Source organism: Mya arenaria, chromosome 13 (genome assembly GCF_026914265.1).
Source record: "Mya arenaria isolate MELC-2E11 chromosome 13, ASM2691426v1".
In the NCBI taxonomy this organism is placed as follows: domain Eukaryota; kingdom Metazoa; phylum Mollusca; class Bivalvia; order Myida; family Myidae; genus Mya; species Mya arenaria.
This window is the reverse complement of record NC_069134.1, coordinates 52,947,980-52,970,033: the sequence shown is the minus strand read 5'-3', so window position 1 is coordinate 52,970,033 and position 22,054 is coordinate 52,947,980. Positions and strand designations below refer to the sequence as shown.

Below are 22,054 nucleotides of genomic sequence, written 5' to 3'. Positions count from 1 at the left end.
GCACTGTCAAACCATTATTTTGGAAACAGGTTTGTCAATTTGTTGAAGAAACTTGTCGCCTAATCAAACTCCAGTAATAAAACAAAGGTGGAGCTCTTTAAGAAGCATAGACTACCCTTTGTTTCATATTACATATTTGTGTATCTGATGACTTAAGATTGGTTATATCACACATAACCTTTCAAGTGGTGAAACTTTGAGCAAGGAATTGAAAAGTTTGTGCTTTAAAGTTTAAAAGTTGATACTCAGGGAAATGAATCTCTCCAACCAATAATGGAATACCGGTAGGTGTTAATTTGAAAAGAAAATACAATATCATTTACCATTTAGTATTTACTGTCTGAAAAATTATACACATCATGCGGACATTGTATCATATGTTCAAAACAAATCCCAATTTCAAATATCTGCCTAACGGAATATTAACTAGAACTCCGCGAGTCGGATGTGTCGCCTGACGAATTATTTACTGTCGACATTATAGCTGTTAGATTGGCATTTTATTCATTTATAGACAATGATATTGCCATTTAACTTTCAAGTGTAGGTGGCATTTGATAGTTTACGAGATATGCCACAGACAAAACCTAAGCAAGAAAATTAAAGGGCAATAACTCTAAAAATATGGCAGCAAGAGTAACGGTTCTTGTGCACTGCACTTGCCCTCAATGAGATCTATCTAGCTATGAAGTTTCAAGTTGATACCTCTTATATTCTTCAAGATATGCCCCGGACAAAACTAACAAAGGGCAATAACTCTAAAAATATCGCAGCAAGAGTTACAGTTCTTGTGCACTGCACTTGCCCTCAATGAGATCTATCTAGCTATGAAGTTTCAAGTTGATACCTCTTATATTCTTCAATATATGCCCTGGACAAAACTTTAAGCATGAAAATTAACAAAGGGCAATAACTCTAAACATATAGATGCAAGAGTTACGGTTTTTGTGCACTGCACTTTCCCTCAATCAGATATACCTACGGAATAAGTTTCAGGTTGATACCTCCTATAGTTTACGAGATATGCCACGGACAAAACCTAAGCAAGAAAATTAACAAAGGGCAATAACTCTAAAAATATGGCAGCAAGAGTAACGGTTCTTGTGCACTGCACTTACCCTCAATGAGATCTATCTAGCTATGAAGTTTCAAGTTGATACCTCTTATATTCTTCAAGATATGCCCCGGACAAAACTTTAAGCATGAAAATTAACAAAGGGCAATAACTTTAAAACTAAAAAAGCAAGAGTTACTGTTATTGTGCACTGCACTTGCCCTCCATGAGATCTATCTACATATGAAGTTTCAAGTTGGTAACTCTTATATCCTACAAGATATGCCCCGAACAAAACTTTAAGCATGAAAAATAACAAAGGGCAATAACTCTAAAAATATGGAAGCAAGAGTAACAGTTCTTGTGCACTGCACTTGCCCTTAATTAGATCTATCTACATATGAAATTTCAAGTTGTTACCACTAATAGTTTAGGAGATATACCCCGGACAAGCGCAAATGGGACGCGGACGCCGCCGCAGCCGCCGACAAAAGTAACCCCTATATGTCGTCTTTTCAGGCGACACAAAAATGGTATAAGATGTTTCAATCATCAATGAAATAACATCCAAGACGTTTCAACATATGACAACAGTGTGAAAAAACCCATTATTTATAAACATTGTCAGATATTATAGAGGGTTATTTTATTCATCGATACATTTTAAGTTTTAATCACAATACAGCCATTTAAATCAGGCTTTTGAAATTAACAAGCCTCAATTCTAACATAACTACCTGTCTGAAGATATTGTAACAAGACCGGCTATTTCAAATTCATATTTTAAGGCTATATCAAGTTCATATCAAGTTCATATTTTAAGGCTATATAAAGTTCATATTTTAAGGCTATATCAAGTTCATATTTTAGCAAACTCACAAGACGCATTAAACCAATTCAGGGCTTGTGCTTAATTTGACTACTAAAGATACATTGTCTTTTCAGATTAAAAAACATGAATAACACTATGGCCCTTTTCTATGGCCTCAAAGGGGCCATGCCAAGTTTAGCTCGCAGTTCATTGGCTTCTTGTATTTCCTGTTCGTCTTTCGACATCTTCTTGTCAGGACGACCCCCGTGGTCTCTATGGCGATGTCGATCTTTGTGACGATCGTCCTCACGCCCACGATCACGATCTTTATCCCGGTCGCTTCGATGATCTTTACTGGATTTGCTGCTCTTGTGTTTTCTGTGGGTTAAAATTTCAGATGGAGAACACGCATTCAGGTGTTTCAATGAGCAGATAAAGTCTGAAAAATCTCAAAGATGTCCCAGAACTTTACTCCAGGGGTTTTAAAAATCCCATGCGTAAAATTGTGTAAAACACTGATATTACCGTAAATATTGAATTAAGTGTTTTCTTGCCTGCTTTTAAAATCGCCAAAGTAAAACAATGGACATCTTAAAGGATATAATTATACCTAAAACGACTATGCTGCATAGTATTGCATAACCATGTGGATACTTGACTGTAAACTGGGATTAACTATCAGGCTGACTATGTATTTTTTTAAAAGCCACTCACAGAAAAGACAATGCCAGTAATCTGAAAGGGCATGCCCATATTTGATTGAAAACATTTGACTGGCGATGGGGGGGGGGGGGGGTTACAATTGACTACTGGTGCATAATGGCATCCTGTCATTGTAGTATTATTCACAACTAACTTGTTCATACAAACTGCTATCAGAGGCGAAGAAACTTGAAGCCTTACCTGTCATCATCTTTGTGTTTTTTATCATCTTCTTTATGCTTTTTATCTGAATCAAAAGTGATTTTACATGTACTTTTCCAGGGGTTGTTAAAAAGAAAACATGTCACAAGTTTTGGAACTCAAATGAAGATAATATAACAGTCTTGCTCTGAGCCCTCGATGAATATTACAAGAAACAACGAACATGTACATTCCTGTGCAACAAATTGTATACACTTTCATCAACATAAACGTAGTATTGTACATTTTTTAATTGTATCTTGAATGTTTTCATTTCTCTCATCCGTCACGTAAACTTAAACTGAGTATGCAATTACAGATGTGTATAAATAGACGATATTACACCAGTGGTTATTTATATAAATTTAATGACACAATTTTACTCAAATTGGCCAAATTGATTCTAAGTGAGCAATTCTAATGAATTTCATATTGAATGATCACAAATGTCATATATGTTTTTTAACATGAATATTAATTTGTTGATTCACTTCGCTAAATACATCACTATGTAATGAATATAATGTAAAAAGCTGTTCATATAAGACATCAAATCAAAAGTTATCAAACTAGTTATATATGAAAAGCATATCATGATGTTATCTCATAATGGCGATGCCATTTGCAAATAAAACAAGAAATTTTACCTGATTTTCGGTCTTTATCTGTTCTTTCCCTGGACCTTGATCTTTTTCTGCCCCTGTCTCTATCTCTGTGAAAAATTGAAATACACAGTTAATAAACTCACAACACTCACAAAATGAACTTTGTATAATTTGATTTCCGAATCAACTGCAAGTGATTCTTCGATCTTGTTAACCATACAGGCCCAAATTTCTCAAAATATCTTGAGCGTAGCATGTTTACGGGTATGTATCTTCTCTAAACTAGCCAAATAAGTTACATACATAAGTTAATAAACATAAAACTGAATGAAATTTAAAAATCAAAAATCGTTAATCTTGAAGTTTAAAATAAATAAATCATGTAGTCACTTAAAGGATAACATATGAATGTTAACCTGTGGTGAGGAGAGGGGGACCTCCGTCCTCTAGTGGGGGACGGGCTTCGAGCCGGTCGGTCCAATTCTCGGTTTATCTTACGCTTCTCTGAGCTCGCTGCCTTGTAAATATCCTGAAACGAAAGATAGTGAAATTAATTTCAATTAGATATCCACAACATAATTTAAGTGAATCCATTGAACGCACATCAGCCTTTACTTAGAAATTTAAAGGTTTGTTCATTCGAAGAATATAAAAGTCCTATTAAGTCCTTTTCATCATCATCTTGCCTATCCAGTTTGCTGTAATTATCATATTGCCACATGTATCCCTTCTCCATCCTTCCACGTCTAAACCAAGCAGTACCAGGTTTGAGACAAAACAAGGACACTTTCTCAAGGCCTTTTAAATGGACATCAATGGGTCCTTTCTTCAATAATCCTAGCTTATGAGATATTTATGTATTAAACTGTAAGATTTTTCCTATATAGGTATAAAGTTTATCCTATATTTTTTATGAAACAGCCTGCAGGTGCCCATTTCAATAAGATATCTTAGGTTAAAGGGCTTGAGGACACCTGTAAAGTTATGGACTAAATATGAAATTTTTTATGGCAACACAGTTTCTGCCCAAAATGGGATTATGACTGGAAATTCACAATCTTAAACCAGGGTTCCGTTTCAATAAACATCTTAAGGTTAAATTAACCTTAAGATGTTTATTGAAACGGAACCCTGGACATACATTTAGGGCACTGCTATATTTTTCCATAAGCTCACACCCGCCAACTCCTCCAAAATACACTCTTCCTGAACACTGAACATGATACATACGCTTATTGAATGGCTTGTTGGTCAAAAGTCCGAGATATTTGCCAAAGGGCAAAGAAGGATAAGTGAATTATTGTCTGCGGCTGATACTTACCATAATGTCTTCCTCCTCATCGGTCTCCATTTCATCCAGATCTTCGTCCAGGGCGCTGACACGAGTATCTAATAGGTTACTTTCCTCCAACACATTACGTTTCTGTAATAACAGAATAACAGAGGTTCTAACAGCTGATTATTGTCAACAACAACAACAACAACAAATATCTTTCTTAAACTTAGGTCATACATACATGACAGCATGATGACAAATAAGATTAGTCAGCAGTGTCAATAAAAGCTTAATTATACTTATACAAAGAAGGATGACTTTGTCCCGAGTGGCGGAAATAAAATGGTTGTGTATTTTTTATGGTCGTACATGTATGAAATATGTATCTTATCATGGTGACAGTTATTTTAAATAACTTAACAAAATAAGAGGATAAAAGGGATATTCAATATGGTCAATCCGGGTCTGTTATGTTTTTTTAAAAACAAATGCTTATAGGCAAGGTATTCTACATGTCCCTTCTGTGAGCCATTTTCCATACATGGTAGATCATTCCAAATATATATATATATATATACAGGATGTTACAAAACATCCTACACCACATACAGACAATTTTAATACCATTTAAAGATCACGTAAAATCACTGGTACTAGGCAATGGTATCCCCTACACATAATTTCAATCATCAAGACTTTTTAACATGAATTTTTTATGATGTGTTCATATAAATTCACTCACTGAATTTAATCATGTACAGCAGAAACTTTTGTCAAAAAAAAAACAGATCAAAAATGTACCGGTAACCTTTAAACTTTCAAAGAAGTAAGGATTTAAAAGTTAACAACGATGAATTTAACAATGTTGTTAGTTTAAACAGAGTTCTGACAGAGAAATCCTACTGGGTAATTACCTGTATGCGAGGAAGGATGATGTCGCAGACTCTTTCTTCTCTGATAAGCTCATCAATAAACTCATCCATGTGTAACAGCTCAAATGCTGCAAGTTATAAACAGAACAACCATGCTTTAACTTGTAAAATTCTCCTAGTATTCAAGGCCAATGATTACAAATTGGATTTTTGATAACATTTCTTAAAACAGGCCACAACATAATTGTTTGATATTAAATCTTGTAAAGAAGAATTACATGAATCGGAGTTACTACTGAAGTACAGCATTACAGGAAATTCTGAAAATGTAAGTTTGTGAGGCCTGTGGTTATGAATAATTATAACTTATACTATTCTGAGAACAAATTAACATATCGAAGAATGCATGCCAGACTGCAGTAAGTATTCGAATAAATACAGTTAGTTAATTCAGTCTTCTTCAGACACTTCTCGATATAACAGTCTGCAATTTGTCATACATCCATCATTCTTCTGCCTCTTGAGTTTTCTGTAGTCCAGGTAGAGTGGCTCCAGATACTTGTAGCAGTCAATGGATGTGCCTGTCAGTCGCATGTACAGGGAACCGAGGGCTCGGACATACCTGAATAATGAAGGGCCTGTTTAGTGAACAAGAAATTGTCTGTATCATCTGCAGCTAATTTCATAAACCTGTCTTTCAATAGGTTACTCCTTTGATTTGGCTAAGTTAGCCCAAACTGATTTGTCAAAATTTATCCAATAATAACTTTGAGCTAATTAAATTATTTAAATGTGCAACTATCCTAAAGATAACCTGTGAACAACTTTTCCAAGTATAATTATACAATTGGTTGCTGTCAAAACTCCAGATAATGATTTAGATCGGACGAAGGGTATTATATGAAGTATTTTTAACCCAAAAGTGTGTGATGCTCTGATTTTGTTTCAAAGATTTTTTAATCATATGGACTTAAAAGATTTGAACAACGATTATCCAAATAATTAAAGCCTTGTTCAGATGATATTTCTAAGGAAGACACTTCAACGGTTCTGAAAAAATGACAAGATCCTATGCATCAACCTCTGATGATAAACTAAAGAAATTTCCGAAATAGTACTGCCAAGGGCTTGATTTGAGTACACTCAACTGACCTTTTTTAATTGATTGATACCAGACAGGCAAATACACAAGCCAATTAATTCTTTTGCATTTTAAGGCGCAAAAGGTTAAAAATCCATTGCGTTTTTCCATAATTACACAATTGTACACCCCATTTAGAGCCCTCTTAATAATTGCTAATTATCTTAATATCTGTTTTACCTTAAAAATTAACAGGATATTAAATCATTAATTCATTGACTTATTACATCAAAGAGTAAATATTTGTGACAAATATATTCAAAAATTACAATGGACTGGATAGAATAAACCCGCTATTTGATTTCATGATACAATTTGTATCTGATAACAACCTTGAAATACTTTCTACGGTCAGGAAATGAAAAATCATTTAGTAAGATTATCATTTTGCAAATCTGATCTATCATAAATTGTGCCCAAAAGAAAAGCCATACTTAAAGTCTTCATTTCTGATGAATTCTACGATTATGTCTTTCTCTGGTTGGATTTGCAGCATCTTCAGTAGAAGGCAGAGGAATGGTGCAGGCTTGATGTTTCCTCCATACACCCCACCAATGTACTTCAAGCCCATTGCTTTGTCTACCAGTAACTCCGCTGCAAAGAAAAACAAACATTACCTATGAATGATGATAGCAAATAATTATAAAATCATAATCAGAGCTCTCAACTCTTGCTTTAAGTGCTGATATAAGGCACCCATCACAAAAGTTATTTTTATTTTCAGAGGCATAGAGAATGTTAATACTTAACGTTTTGGGTACTGTACTTTAGCAAGTAAAACTGCCCAAAAATTTCTGAGTCCAAACTTCCTGATTCTCATGGTCAAATAAGCTTAATCCTGCAGGGTCTGAAAATAACTTGAATTTTATGCCTCAGCAAGAGAAGCTTAGATCTGGGGACCAATTTGCCAGTGTGACTGCAACAAGAAATGATAATCAATAAAATAAATATGTCACAATATTATATGAAATAACATACTTCAGTGAATCTTAATCACATGGTCAATTTAACTTCGAAGAAAATATTTCATGACAATGATAACAGTTCATCCAGACATCAATATTTTATCCGAATAAATGAAACGTCCGATTTTGATCTACTAATCATTTTGGACAGATCGGAAAAATATTTATACCGGTCAAGGCGAAACATTCTTCTTTCCAATATCTGCACTCGTATATACGCGTTCGAGTTATTTTCTCAATCAAATATTGGGGATTTGTCCCCTTAATTGAGTGAGCATCTTTTACTGTTCGGTTCGCCATTTTGATCTGGATCGCGAGGCGTTTGGCGTAGCAGACAACACTCTTTCAATGTAAAACTTACTTCGACTTGTACCAGTATCTTGATAAGTTGGATTATGCTATTGGTCCCACCCAGTATATAAATGATTTCAGAATTTATTTCGCATTTTTGTTTTCAAGTTATTTGTTTTAGCTGACATGCTTGTAAAGGCCACGATTAGAAACTGAAACGTCGTAAAATAACACACTCACTTCCCATTTATTAATTTAGAATAACTGATCATACCGGAAAATAGCTATCATGCAGTAATAGATTTGCAGCCATTTTATTAAATCAATCATTTGATCAATTTGCAGTCAATAACGTTAGTAACACAAAGTAGTGACAGTCGGTCATTGGTATATTGATTTCCGGAGGTATCCAGGCGCGTAGCTGCACATACGAGGGAAAGCCCCCGTACCCCACATAGCACAATAATGAATCCACATGAATAAAAGGCTTGCTGCGCCCCTGGTATCATATTGAAAAAAAGTCCCAAACGAAATTGATTTCAAGCGAAATTAAAGTTACAGTCAACTGGTATCAGTTCTACATCAATGCCATTCATATTACAGTATTTACTATTTAGTGTTTCCTTTCATACAAACTCCCGTTAGATACTCCTCCTGTGTTGGCCCAATTGCGAGTATACTCCTTGCGGAGTGATGCAATCCCTTGAGATGATGATGATGATGATGATGATGATGATGATGATGATGATGATGATGATGATGATGATGATGATGATGATGATGATGATGATGATGATGATGATGATGATGATGATGATAATGATGATGATGATAATGACTTAATCAAAATAGTGGTTCTTTATTGCCTTAAATACAGAAATAGTTCACTTCACTCTTGTTGGTTTTTGTTGAGACTGCAAACACGGAAATGTAATAAATAATGTCGTAAATTTTGGGCGCCCTAAGGTATCCTTGGATAACTTTGGGGAGTCATTTGGTAAACATTTGGTGCCATAGGGGTACACGGATTCCTTTGGTGTCTTTTGGTATTTCTTTGTGTGTTCGGTTGTGTATAAAAAAAAACTGGCCGGTCCGGACCAAATCCGGACCAACGGAATCTCCTAACTGTTACATAAATCGTTCAGAAGTTTTCTTTATTTTGGGTTGGTATTAAAGGACTGGCCGGACCGGACCAAATTAAAATACGCATTGCTATGCGTCTTTTAATTTGGTCCAGAATTGGTCCGGTCCGGCCAGTCTTTTATACCCAACCGTGTGTAAACGTTGGGTGCGATGGGGGTATTTGCTACATGTACAATGTATTTAATCATGGCCAAATCGGAAATGTCAAAATATCAGTTGGGACACAATAAGAATTAATAAGGCGAGTAAGGCGACAAGTTGTTATGTTGAATATTTTGTAAGTTATTCCTGACAGTTGCCTTGGTCTGGGAATATTTTTAAGTTGAAATGCAAACTGTCCTGATCGTGAATAGTTATCGCTGCCACGAAAACTGAAGAAATATACTAACAACATCAGTTACAGGTCATGTGTTTGACCTGGGAGTAGGATTTGTTATTGGTTCCAGGTTTGACATGGGGACATTTTAACGGTAGTTTTACCATATAAAGTTTAACATAATAAATTATATTGCACAGGATAACCCGTAAAGATTTGCACAAGTACAAGTATTATATAATATTATGTCATATACTCAGATGAATTAAATTAATATATGACATTCATCACAAATAAACTACTATCAGTATCACATAATTATATAATATACCACACAATTATACAAATAGTTAAGGAATATTTAAAAAATACCAAAGCAACTATATAAAAAATGTGCATATTCTTAGAAAGCGCATTTATATTTATTTAATACATAAAAATTATGAATACAAAATGACATACTTTTCAAACTTCTCCATCTCCTTTAAGAGATGAGTTTTGACTAATTTCTTAAACACATACTTTGATTCTGTGTCTTTGATGTTATTTGGAAGCATGTTCCAATCCCGTATACCATTATAATAAAAGAAGCTGCTGTAAACCCACCATTATGTGGGACATAAAATTTTAAGTATTATATAATATTATCGAAACTTTTTACTTCTATATTATTGTTTTTATTTAATATTTATCAAGCCATCTTAAATTTATATAAAATTAGTGCAACATAGTCAGAAACTACATGGGGGCAATAAACAACAGCGTTGCAGGATTTTGCCTTTGATCTTAGGCTGTTCCAAAAGTGTTGTGTGCTACCTTCAGCAATAGACGCTTGAGTTCTGGCGGGAACTGTCACGTTGATCAGCTGTTTGCAGAGAGAAAATGCAGACTTCAAACTATTTCCAAACCCGTGCTTCAAAACAAAACATCGAATGGCAAGGGAAAGGAAAAAGTAAAGATAGACACCAGAATAGATCCCTCAGCTATGGGTAAGTTCCACTGCATAATTTTCATGTTTGATTAACTGATGAAAAGTTTAATTTAGGTATAAATTTTCATTGTTCATCTGTTCAGAGTTAAATGTAGAAATTTATATTTTTGGCTGAAACTTTTATTTGTTCATTATTGATTTGTTTTAGATCATTTACACTGAATGGTACAATATACAGTGTTGGCGACTATGTGCTGGTTGCAACTGATGTCGACAAAAACCCATCCAAGGCACTGGTTTGTCAGATCAAGGATTTGTTTGACAATGGTAATTTATTTTAACGGATAATTCCGTAGATATATGCATGAAGTGACCCTTCTATGTAGGTGAACAGATACAGACAGAGAATTGTTTTCTGATTGTTCAGCACAACATTTCTAAAAAATCATACTTCAATAGAAATTTGAGGTGTTGCTCAGGGTTGTCAATAAGAACCAGCCGCCGGCCGAATTGGATGGTTCAAATTGAGATTGGGCCGGTTCAAATTCGGAAGAAGAAAAAATTGATCGCAAGTTTTTTTGGTTATACAGTACACTCCACGCGGAACTACCACTTTCCGTTTTCCTCGGCGGATTTTGGTCATCGCGGACACGACATCCAATTGATCATAATCCTCTTTCCTCGGCGTTTTTACTCGTTCACCCACCGAGGCTGATCAGTGGACTGTATAATTACAATCGCCGCGTTACTCGGAGGTAAAAACACCGCGAAACTCGGAGGAAAACCGATAAGAATCTCCCACTGTATCTAATTTTGTTTAATTTATTTGATAATTTTTGCTACACCCGTAATTGTTTATAAAAATAATTTATTTCGCGTACTTAATTTTCGGACACCCAAAGGACATCAATCGTAACTTAACTTTAAAACTTATAGACTGTATGAAGCAATTATGTACAGTTATACTTATTGAATCATCAATAAAAGTCAACACATTCAATGATATAGGTAACTAATTAATGTGATGAATTAAAGTTGGAAATGCAATACTCCAGTTACATTCGAAAACACCACTCGGACACATTAATCCTGCATAACAATATACATGCTCTCCATGAGATCCTCGTGGGTAAAACTGTGAGTTATGTGACGTCACACAGAGTGACTGTTTGATCTAAAGCCGATAGAATGTGTTATTCATTTCAATCCATGTATAAAATGGTGTTTAATGCGATTTTAATTAACTTGATGAAGGATTTACACTTATATGCGTTATAAATAAGTTTAGAACCATTGATAAGTACGGATAAATTAATAAGTCGGGTAAAATGCAAATTAGGAAAAAAAGACCGAAAAATATTCACACTTACAAAGTTCTCAACACCTTCATTACTCCAATCTAATTTAAGTTCTCAACACCTTAATATAGTAAGAGAAAAATGACAATAACAAACACAAACGCACGCTATGGTATATCTTTCAATTACATAATGTGAAAAACAACAGTTGTTAGACGATGCTGATGAAAATTGATATGGAAATTTTCGATAATTGTTTTTAAAAAGAAACTTACTGTACTTTGAAAAATTAATTATCTAATTATTCAATACTGTTTTAACAGAAGCAATGTTCTGTAGTAGCTATGCACAACACGCGGAGTTCCGCGATTAGGTCAATAAATCGATTCGATCACCGGCGCTACCGGCAATAAAACCCTCCATAGAAAACGATTAACTCGGTGCAACTCGGCGAAATTTAGCGAGGAAAAAGGTTGCGTACTCGGCGGAAATCCGCGATAAATTAAAAACGCCTCCGAGTCACCGAGGAAAGTGGTATTTCCGCATGGAGTGTACTGTAAATGTTCCTTACCGTTAAAAACGGCCCTTTTCGCCTATAACATCTCTATCAATATTTAGAGCATCGCCTTGACTGGTTAAAATTTTTCCGATAATCTGAAACTTTATCTTACAATTCGGCGTATTTGTAGACGCAGTAGACGATATTTTGTTTATCCAACATTGCCGACATTTTGACACGATTCTGGACCATGACCTGTGACGTCAGGCATGTGATCAATAAAATATAGTTGTATTATTGATAGTTAATTATAACTTGTAGCATTGTGTAAATTTCCACGAGAAAAACGAGACAGGAATGCCAATAACCCTGCGCAGTCAACGTTTTAACTATCTTTGATACCGTGACCTTATTTCGCGATTTCCCAAAATTCTTAAAATAGTAACATAGTGTTGTTTTTTTAGTGCATATTTATCGAAGTTTATACTCCATGGAAATGAATTTATAGCAAATAAACAAGCATCAGATATGAAAATAATTGACCCAACTTTACGAGTACGTAGAATTACGTATCTATGAAGCTATCGATATAGCTATGTCTATGAAGCTATGGATAGATAAGTAAAATTGCGTATCTATGAAGTAAAGGGTTAATTAACCATTCTCCCAAAATGCCCCAGAATGCAGGAAATGAAGGGCTGAATTTCAAAATTTCCGGGGGTTGGGGGTGAAGGATGCCCACGGATCCCCCTAGCTAACCGCCTACTTTTCTGTTTCAGTCGATTCAACAAAAACTTATTGACAACCCTGGTTGCTATGTCTAAATTTACTTTAATTACACCTTTGAACATTTATTACACACTTGCTCATTGTTTCTATTTGTTAAAAGAGTTTGGTGTGAGATATTTATTTTAGTTAACACATGGCTTGATAATTCTCAAAATGACTAAATTTCAGTTTTAAAAATAAGCCATAATTTGGTATGAACCCTCAGATATATCATCAAGTTTCTCAATAAGATTTGGTTGAACTGTCCCAAATAGTACAGAGACCCACTAACTTCTACTTAATGCACTTAAAATTCACTACTTTAAAATTGAAAGTAAAGGCATGCAGTCAGAAAATTTATAGAATGGATTGTCTGCAAATTTGAAGAATCTGCTAATAATATGATTATCCTAGACTGCAAATTTGAAGAATCTGCTAATGATATGATTATCCTAGACTTGGTGAAGTACATTCATATCTGTACATACTACATATGAGGGATTGATGTAATTACCAGGTAAAGAAAAGTTAGCAGAGGCAAGGCGATTCATACAGATAGAATGTCTTCCAAAGCCTGCCCAGAGAGCCTTAGCCCTAAAGAAAACTAACACCAATTCACAGGAGGTGGTGCTGAGTACAGACAAACGTGACAACAATGTGGTGGACCTTACACAGCTTATTGGAAAATGTCAGGTACTGGAGATCTTTTGGTAGTGAAGAATTTTGTTTTTTTAGGAGCAAGTAATTCCATTTGCATTTATTGCTAATAATTAAGAATGAAAAATCTAGAAGAAACTTTCCAAAATAAAATTTAAAAAAGCACATGAATACTTTTGGCGCTTTGGCATTAGGCCTTCATTAGTAGATAAATGATCAGTCATAATAAGTAAATGAGGTCAAAGTCATACACTTCTTCTCAGTATTATTATTTGTAATATTTTTTAAGATTCTTCTTTTGCAGGTATTGAGAAGGTGTGCCCGAATATCAGGTCTGCTGTAATAAAATTTGACTATTAATTAAGCAGTTATGTAAATGTGAAAACGAATTCATAGCTTTCAGTGTTTCATATGTTACTTTCAGGTTATTGAAAGCAAGAACATCCCTGTTCAGTCCCCTAGTGGTCGAAAAACCAGACATCCTATGTTCTACGCAGCCCATAGTTACGATGGTTGCAAAATCGGTTCCCTGTTTGATGATGATAAGGAAAACTGGGAGCCTAAAGACCTGCAGGGATCTGGCCGGAAAAACAGTGTCACTAGCAAAAGTACAGCAAGTCCATTGCAGCCGTCGGAAAAACATGGAGTTGGTGAGAATTGGTTTGAATTTTTTTTAGGGTGTAACCATAAGAAAATGATCTCTGGTGTGTGTTTTTGTTGAGCCCGCTTGCTGTGAGCGAGAAATAGTTGACATTATGGCTGTACCGTGTATGTGCATGTGTCCATCTGCCCAGACTTAACATTGTCTGGGCTGTATCTTGACCATGATATTAGGATTTTTTAAAAAAAACAACCTTGCCATGAAGGTTCACCATGATAAGGTGGCGTGTCACGCACAATGCGAACCTCAAAGATCAAAGAATGAAATGATCCTTGTCTGGGCTGTATCTTGTTTACACTTTCTTGGATGAATTTTAGATAGTTTCTTGCATATTAATATACCAAGACAAACTGGCGTTGTGGTGATTTTCAGTGTGAAAATGATATTAAGATTAAAAAAATTTGGGGTCGACACTAACAATAATTCCCAGGGGTCTGCAAGGGACACCACCACTGACCTGTGACCAGGTGAAATCAAGTGTCCCTTCCTCAATTCCAGTGTCCTTTCAGAATTTTGCCTTTGTCTTATAGATAGATGTGTTAGTGTGGTCTCTTTTATGCCTGTAATACAAAGAATTTCACATGACATAAATGATATGTTCTAGAAGGGTAATTCTTAACTTAAATTGTTTAATTTAGTATTTTAAAATTTTAAAATTGTATATAATCAGCTGCTTTAAGGATTAAAATTTCAAAAACTGCTTTGAATCAATTTTCATTAAATTAATTTGATTAAAGTAGAGCTGTGCTTTTTAGCTGCAGGTACTTCAAGCCCTAGATCTCGACTTTCAACCTACCCCTGGCTAAAATCAGAAGATGTGACAAAATTAATCGAGGATGATCGATTCTCTATTATATCGACGACTTCGACTGACAGTGTATCAAGCAAAGCTTCAAGTAAGAGTAGTGCTAGTAATGGCTCGCGTAGAAGTTCAAGAAGCAAGCCAGTGAAAGACACTAGTGAAGATGATTTGGACCTCATCATTCCTAGTTCAAAATTTGTAGTAAGAGGCACTGCCTCACCACAAAAGGATAATAAATCAAAGATTGAGATTAATGACAGTGTGACTAACTCTCCAAGATCTGAAAGTCTTAGAAAGGCAGTGTTAAGAATGAACAAAAATGGTAACAATGGTGGCCAAACACCTACTAAAGCTGCTGATGTAGACGACGATGATATCATTCAAAGAGTGAAGCAGCCTCGGACAGAGCCGAGAAGGAGAAGTTTGGCTGTGTTGGAAGAGAAAAAATCTGAGCCAGCTAAGTCGGAAAGGAAAGTGAGGCGTGTACAAAGTGTGAGGTTAAAACGTGTAGGGGAGGAATATCAGTCATTCAGGAATCCAACACCGGACAGCGAAGGGAGAAGAGTGCGGTCCAGACTCTCAGACAGGTAAAGATTGGAAGTCAATTATAGTTTTATCAAAATCTAGCTCCGTGTTAATTGATTTACAATTTAATATGATTATTATTTTGTCTGTGAAGTTATATTTTTGTTGATTTATTCACATGATTTGGATTTCTGACCTAAACAACTACACAAAAAGTTACATGATCAGACTGATTGTAAAGAAAGTTACATAACTTCTGCTATTAAAGATGTGGACTCTCGTTGGCTCATTGTTGCACGAGGGTAATGTTGTGTTTTGGGAGAGACCCACCAACCACTTATTCATATTTATTAATAAAGATGTCACTTTCTAACGCCAGGTTCACAGGCTTGAAGGAGATCGATGATTTGAGACAGAGCAGTCGACAGGCCTTTGCTGAGGTTACCAATGCGACTAACACCAGAAGTTCTCCGAGGAAGATAAGAGCAGCCAGACAAGGGTGAGTATCGTTGGTTGTGAACAGTTTATGAAGTGGGTATATTGGGATGCTGGACTCCTGGCCCCGATTTCTCGAAACTTCTTAAGTCCCTTATAACAGGATTAAGCTAAGCTCACTATTTTTGGTGTTCAATAAATTTCATAATATTAACTTCTTTAAGAATTTTTATACTTCAGATAGGAATTATCAATATGATTATCAAAATAAACCATTTTTCATTTATCAAAATTCAATTTCCGTATGTATTTTGGCTTATTGAAATAAGCTACTTAAGCCTGTTAAGCTTAAGAAGTTTCGAGAAATTGGCGATATATATATATATATATATATATATATATATATATATATATATATATATATATATATATATATGGTTAGAACGTTATTGTCATCATTGTGCTATGGCGAGGGTTAAGTAAACAGTTCATGTATAAATACGGACCCCGTTGGCTCGTACTCCCAGAAACCATCAAAAATTCATCGAGTCTCGGGGAATTTGAGCCCAGCAGGATTGTTTAACTTTAGTATAAAGAAATCGCTTCTTTACATCCAATTCAAGCTAACGAGGAAATCGTTTCTAACGCTTTAAGGAAAATTACATTTTTGGCAGTTTTCCCAACAATAGATATGTTCTATAGTAAGTTATATTAATATGACTGAATTGAAGGCATTGGTGCCAACATCAGCTAATTCTGAGACAAAAAATCAAATAGAAGTCAAAATTGTCATTATGTTAGAGTGCAGCTTAAAATTAACCTAGTTTATATTCAATAGGAGATTGTATACATAATAAGATAATTTGCGTTAAGCATCAGATTGATATGTTTTTAATAATTTATAAAAAAAAATCGAATCCTAATTCCGTACCAAAAGCACGCCAATTAAAGCTGCACTCTCACAGATTTACCTCTTTTTATTTTTTTGTCTTGGAAAGAGCAAAAATTTTGCGTAAATATCTGCAAACCAATGATATAAGATTGCTGACAAAAAATCAGATCGTAGATTTTCATATTTCCGTTCGAAAATTAATGTTTTATGGCTTAAACCGTTACTAACGGTTTAAGAAAAATGCATAAAACATCAGGGTTTTTTTTTTAACTTAAATGTAAAATTCTGCGGTCTAATTTTGTCAGCAGTCTTATATAACTGATTTCCATGGATTTTCGCAAAAAATGGCTCGTTCCAAGACAAAAAATAAAAAAGTTGTCAAAACGTTCAATCTGTGAGAGTGCAGCTTTAAATAAGTATTGCGTTCGTTATCGTATATTAACGATATGTTAAGAAAGAATGCTATTGTAACTATTTGGGATAACCGATATCTCGAATAGTGAGTAAAAATGTCAATCCAATCGGGTGGACGGAGCATGGCTTAGTTATCTATGCGATTGACTTTTTCAAGGGGAAAAATCCCGCCTGATATTCCATTATCCGATTGGGCAGTGATAAAACAATCCATTTACGGGGCCGAAAAGTTTAAACTTAGTTTGTTAAGCGACTTAAAGGGATTCTCTCATGTTTTTGGACCAACATATAGTTCTCCCGTTTATTCATTTTTAAAACAAAACACTCATGTTTTCATTATTCTACTCCATGATAGTGATATTTCAGAAAAAATACAATTTAGATCCTTTTTTAATTATACTAAATTGCGGAGCCTCTACAGACCGTAAGACTACATGTTGTATGTGCGGATTTAAAGTAAAGTTGCTATTCCTAAGCGTTGCTGGTGATATGTATTCTACATTCTTTACAAATAACAGGTCGAACTGGTAATTTTATTGTTTACATCTAAAAATGATGATTAAATTAATGACATTTCTTAGTGCGAGTCTCAGTCATAAAAAGACGAAGTTTTGATTGACAGTCTCAAATGCAAAATTGATAAATACTGAACGTTTTATAAAATACTACTACAATATACATTTGGGCAATGGTCGTCGGTGAACAGTGTCCGCCTAATTGTTGGGAATGTAACGGTCCGCTGTAGGCGGCGGATGTGCGTTCATAGTGTGACGGTCCGCTGTAGGCGGCGGATGTGCGTTCATAGTATAACATTCCGTTATAGACGGAAGTATGTTCATAGTATGTATGTTAACTTGGTTGGTAACATGCCAATTAGCAAAGCCTGGGCTCTGTGTGAATAGAGAAGTTAGTGTATATAAACCCAGAGGACCCCTTCAGGGTCGAGCATGCTTTTCTCTGAAGGGATCTGTTGGTGTTTGTTTGACGTCGCACGTCACAGTAGTAATCGCTTAATCAGTTTCATTCAAATTGTTGCAAACATTTATTGGCGAACCTTTGCTCCTATTAAGTTTATTATTTAGAGGTGTTTGTTATAACGTGTGTTCATCATTAGATAGTTTAAAGTGTTTAATTATTCTCCAAATCATTACAAAAAAACCCTTGAGGCATCAGTATTTATCCGCTATAAACGAAAATGTGTAAAGGAGTGTCACAAATTCATTGAAAACCGTCAATACTTCTAAATATAATATTATTGAAATACTATCAGTATGTATATATATATATATTAGGATAAAACTTTATTTTGAGGAAATCACGTGTTAAACAATATCGCCTGCAGACATATCGGATTTGTCACAGCGACATATAATACACACTATTATAAAATGAGTCAAGGAAATATGTTATTTTCTGATGACAGTGTATGATTATTTTATCACACACTTTCCGGTAACAAATAGAAAAATAGACCTACGAGTCGCTGATGTCCCAAATACCACAAAGCAATGTCATTTCCCGTGCTACGTGTATTACAGAAATGACGCGGACGAAATAATTAAAAAACAATACATACATATATAACGAAAACCAAGATGATGTTTAGTATTGAACAATGAATCACATTATTGACACTGTATTAACACTATAATATTAACAAGATTTGCTTTCTTTTAAATTATGACGTCATATTCGGCTAGATGACGTTATAATTTATTATTTATTAAAAAACAACAACACGTAAATTAACGTAAAGCTTGCTTAACTATTGCCAGTTAAGCATTATTTTACTTAGTTTCAATCATGTTGAGTGATATATTTTTTGACCAATACAGATAAAGCAAGGTTATATCACACATGTGTTATACTAAGAATACGTAATGGTCACGTTAAACCAAATACAAGGTTTAAAACATGCAATAAATTCATGTTTCTGAAATAATATGTTTCTGCTCCAAGACAATTAATGATAACTTATGATATTTTTTCCACTGAACCGGCGTGGGTTCGCTCCCAACTATAACGATATTTTTTATACTTAAATTGTATTTATTTTACCATTTCTGAATCAAAGAGTAAAACAACTATACTAAAAGTGATTTCAGATGCATTCCAGAAAAACACGCTATTTTTTAATGCCAAAACATGAACATGTCCCTCTAAGTACATAATGACTGCCCATCTACAATACCATTGGCTGAAAATGTAGTTTTATATTCTAAGAAAACGTTGAAGCTGATACTAAATCACGTTTTTTTCGGAGGCCCTGCAGGTCCAACGTTCGTAGTAGGTATATCAGATCCTTACTATAAAACGTTATACGGTAAAGCGGTCAAAAATAGTACGCTCTGTCAATGCATGAATACACAAAAAAAATCTAAAATGATGTGTAGTAATGTATATTTGAACTGGTACAATTTTCCATATTTTTTTATTATTATTATCCAGGTAATAAAGGTTGTATGTGAGGAAAAGCGGCATATGAAAAACTACGCCAACCATCTTCCAGCCCCAGCGGCAGCCCCAACTCCATGTACACTTGACATCATGGATTCTGCTTGGCCGGACTTTTGGCATTTGGTAAGAAAAAACTATAAACTAAGCTAAGCTAAGATAATGTAAGCTAAGATTCAAACATCATGTGTTCTTGTCATCATGGATTCCGCTTGGCCGGACTTTTGGCATTTGGTAAGATATACTATAAGCTATGCTAAGATAATGTAAGCTAAGATTCAAACACCATGTGCTCTTGTCATCATGGATTCCGCTTGGCCGGACTTTTGGCATTTGGTAAGATAAACTATAAGCTAATCTAAGTTAAGACAAAAATCCAGCACCATGTGCTTTTGACATCATGTATACCGCTTTGCGGACTTATGACATTAGGTAAGATAAACTATATGCTAAGCTAAGTTAAGACAAAAATCCAGCATCATGTGCTTTTGACATCATGGTTACCGCTTTGCGGACTTATGGCTTTTGGTAAGATAAACTATAAGCTAGGCTAAGATATAAAACTAGATTCAATCACCATGTGCTCTTAACATCATGAATTCCGCTTGGACGGACTTTCGTAATTGGTTAGATAAACTATAAGCTAATCTAAGCTAAGATAAGACAAGATGTCAGCACCCATGGCAGTACCCACTTCATGTACACTTGGCATCATGGATTCCGCTTGGCCGAAATTTTGTAAGATCAAATATAAGACAAGATGAGACAAGAAATAATGAAAAATGAATTGCTGATGGATAAGTGGAAACTATCATTTACAAGGTTTACATATTAAACTAATGTAAGTGTGTTTAAATCCCATATTATTATAATTCACAGACATTTGTCTATGCACTCAAAACTATATACTTAAGCTACCAAAGCCATTCTGATTTGTAGCAACCGTGCCAGAAGCCGAGTATGAACTTCGTCAAGGCCTGGCAAGCTGGCTTCACAGGAACTGGTATTGTGGTATCAAACGTTGAGGATTATGTTGACACAGATCACAGGGACTTAGCTGCAAATATAGTAAGATACACAGTGTCATAGTTTCAATTGTTATACTTTTTGAAAAAATAGATTAAACATTGTATAAATTAGCTTGCGGTGAAAGTCACCAGCTATACTTACAGAAACTTGTACTAGCGTTCACTGTTTCAGCATTCGCCCTTTGCTATGCATTTTAACATATCCAAGGAGAGCAGCAGCAACAACAAAAACAACAATAACAACAATACGAAACTTGTACTTGCGTTCACTGTTTCAGCATTCGCCCTTTGCTATGCATTTTAACATATCCAAGGACAGCAGCAGCAACAACAAAAACAACAACAACAACAATAACAACAATACCACCACCACCACCAGAAACTAAACACTCTATCAAACTCTGGAAAAAATACCGAAGGCGGGGCTTCGTAAGCGGCGTAGACTACGCTATGTTTCATGTAAAATGGTGATCATTTTGTAGAGTTATCTTTTTTAATATTTTCATTCGAAGCAAAATGTTCGCTTTCGACGTAGCAGTTATGACGTATTTTATCACGTGGTATACTCACTCTGCCAATCTATAACCCCACGATCATTTCAGTTGACAGAGCTCTCCTACGATTACGTTGACGACGACATTGACCCCAATCCTGGCCCTGGCGATATCGACCCGTCTGAATTTGGGTAATGTTTATAACTAGCTCGTTTATTTAAGTGCATTAAATGCGTTCCCAAAATGATGATGAATTTTCCATCGAAATAACCTCGGATGTATGGCGGTAAATCAATAAAAGTAGTTCGCAAAAAATAGTATGAATTAAATGTAGTATTTTGACGTATATTTGTATATCTTAGTTTAAATTCATTGCCAATGAAGTGTTTTATTGCAAACTTAATTAAGATTCCCAAGTCATTCAGTTGAACTATTTATTTGAAATTACTACGCGATCTACATGCAACGCAGTTAAAGTGTAAAGATTTCTGACATTGTAAACCGTCCATAAACATCCGAGTTTTGTTTTCGATAGAAAATGGCCGGGGTTTTCCAAATGCCTGTGTGCACTACAATTTGAGAAATATGTCATCGAGGGTCATTAAGCGTCTAACTGATATGAATAGTACATGTACAATGGTTGATCTACGTCACACACGTTTGCATAATTATGCTCTTGCATAAGCGAGATTTCGTCTATTACATTCAAGAATGAATCTGTGGTCAGAGGTCAAAGGTTTAGGTCGTGGTAACCTTCAGCTGAAAATCCGTATCCGGTCAATAACTGAAGAACATTTAGGGATAAGTCCCTCAAACATT

The 22,054-nt window shown here is 35.0% G+C and overlaps 2 protein-coding genes across 2 annotated transcripts; one reads left to right on the top strand and one right to left on the bottom strand.

Moving 5' to 3' along the window:
* Window positions 1–323: 323 nt before the first annotated feature.
* LOC128212886 (pre-mRNA-splicing factor 38A-like) lies at window positions 324–7,938 on the bottom strand. The gene is made up of 9 exons (XM_052918276.1): window positions 7,798–7,938; window positions 7,097–7,256; window positions 6,022–6,143; window positions 5,564–5,649; window positions 4,695–4,796; window positions 3,790–3,902; window positions 3,416–3,480; window positions 2,769–2,814; window positions 324–2,243 (listed from the first exon to the last, which is right to left on the bottom strand). Exons 1-9 carry the CDS (start codon window positions 7,925–7,927, stop codon window positions 2,033–2,035), a joined length of 1,035 nt encoding a protein of 344 aa, XP_052774236.1. The 5' UTR covers window positions 7,928–7,938; the 3' UTR covers window positions 324–2,032.
* Window positions 7,939–10,227: 2,289 nt separating this feature from the next.
* Window positions 10,228–21,430, top strand: LOC128215360 (uncharacterized). Its single transcript, XM_052922050.1, has 10 exons — window positions 10,228–10,366; window positions 10,517–10,635; window positions 13,391–13,566; window positions 13,955–14,180; window positions 14,947–15,580; window positions 15,898–16,017; window positions 18,162–18,165; window positions 19,708–19,839; window positions 20,653–20,781; window positions 21,344–21,430. Exons 1-10 carry the CDS (start codon window positions 10,260–10,262, stop codon window positions 21,428–21,430), a joined length of 1,734 nt encoding a protein of 577 aa, XP_052778010.1. The 5' UTR covers window positions 10,228–10,259.
* Window positions 21,431–22,054: the final 624 nt, after the last annotated feature.

Bases quoted from the DNA above. Each gene is read 5' to 3' on its own strand.
- LOC128212886 (XM_052918276.1), bottom strand. From the start codon at position 7,927: ATGGCGAACCGAACAGTAAAAGATGCTCACTCAATTAAGGGGACAAAT. The intron at 7,257-7,797 runs GTATAAATATTT...TTTTCTTTGCAG, and splicing joins AGAATGTTTCGCCTTGACCG to CGGAGTTACTGGTAGACAAA. The intron at 2,815-3,415 runs GTAAAATTTCTT...CTTTTGATTCAG, and splicing joins AGATAAAGACCGAAAATCAG to ATAAAAAGCATAAAGAAGAT.
- LOC128215360 (XM_052922050.1), top strand. From the start codon at position 10,260: ATGCAGACTTCAAACTATTTCCAAACCCGTGCTTCAAAACAAAACATC. The intron at 10,367-10,516 runs GTAAGTTCCACT...GATTTGTTTTAG, and splicing joins AATAGATCCCTCAGCTATGG to ATCATTTACACTGAATGGTA. The intron at 20,782-21,343 runs GTAAGATACACA...CGATCATTTCAG, and splicing joins GGGACTTAGCTGCAAATATA to TTGACAGAGCTCTCCTACGA.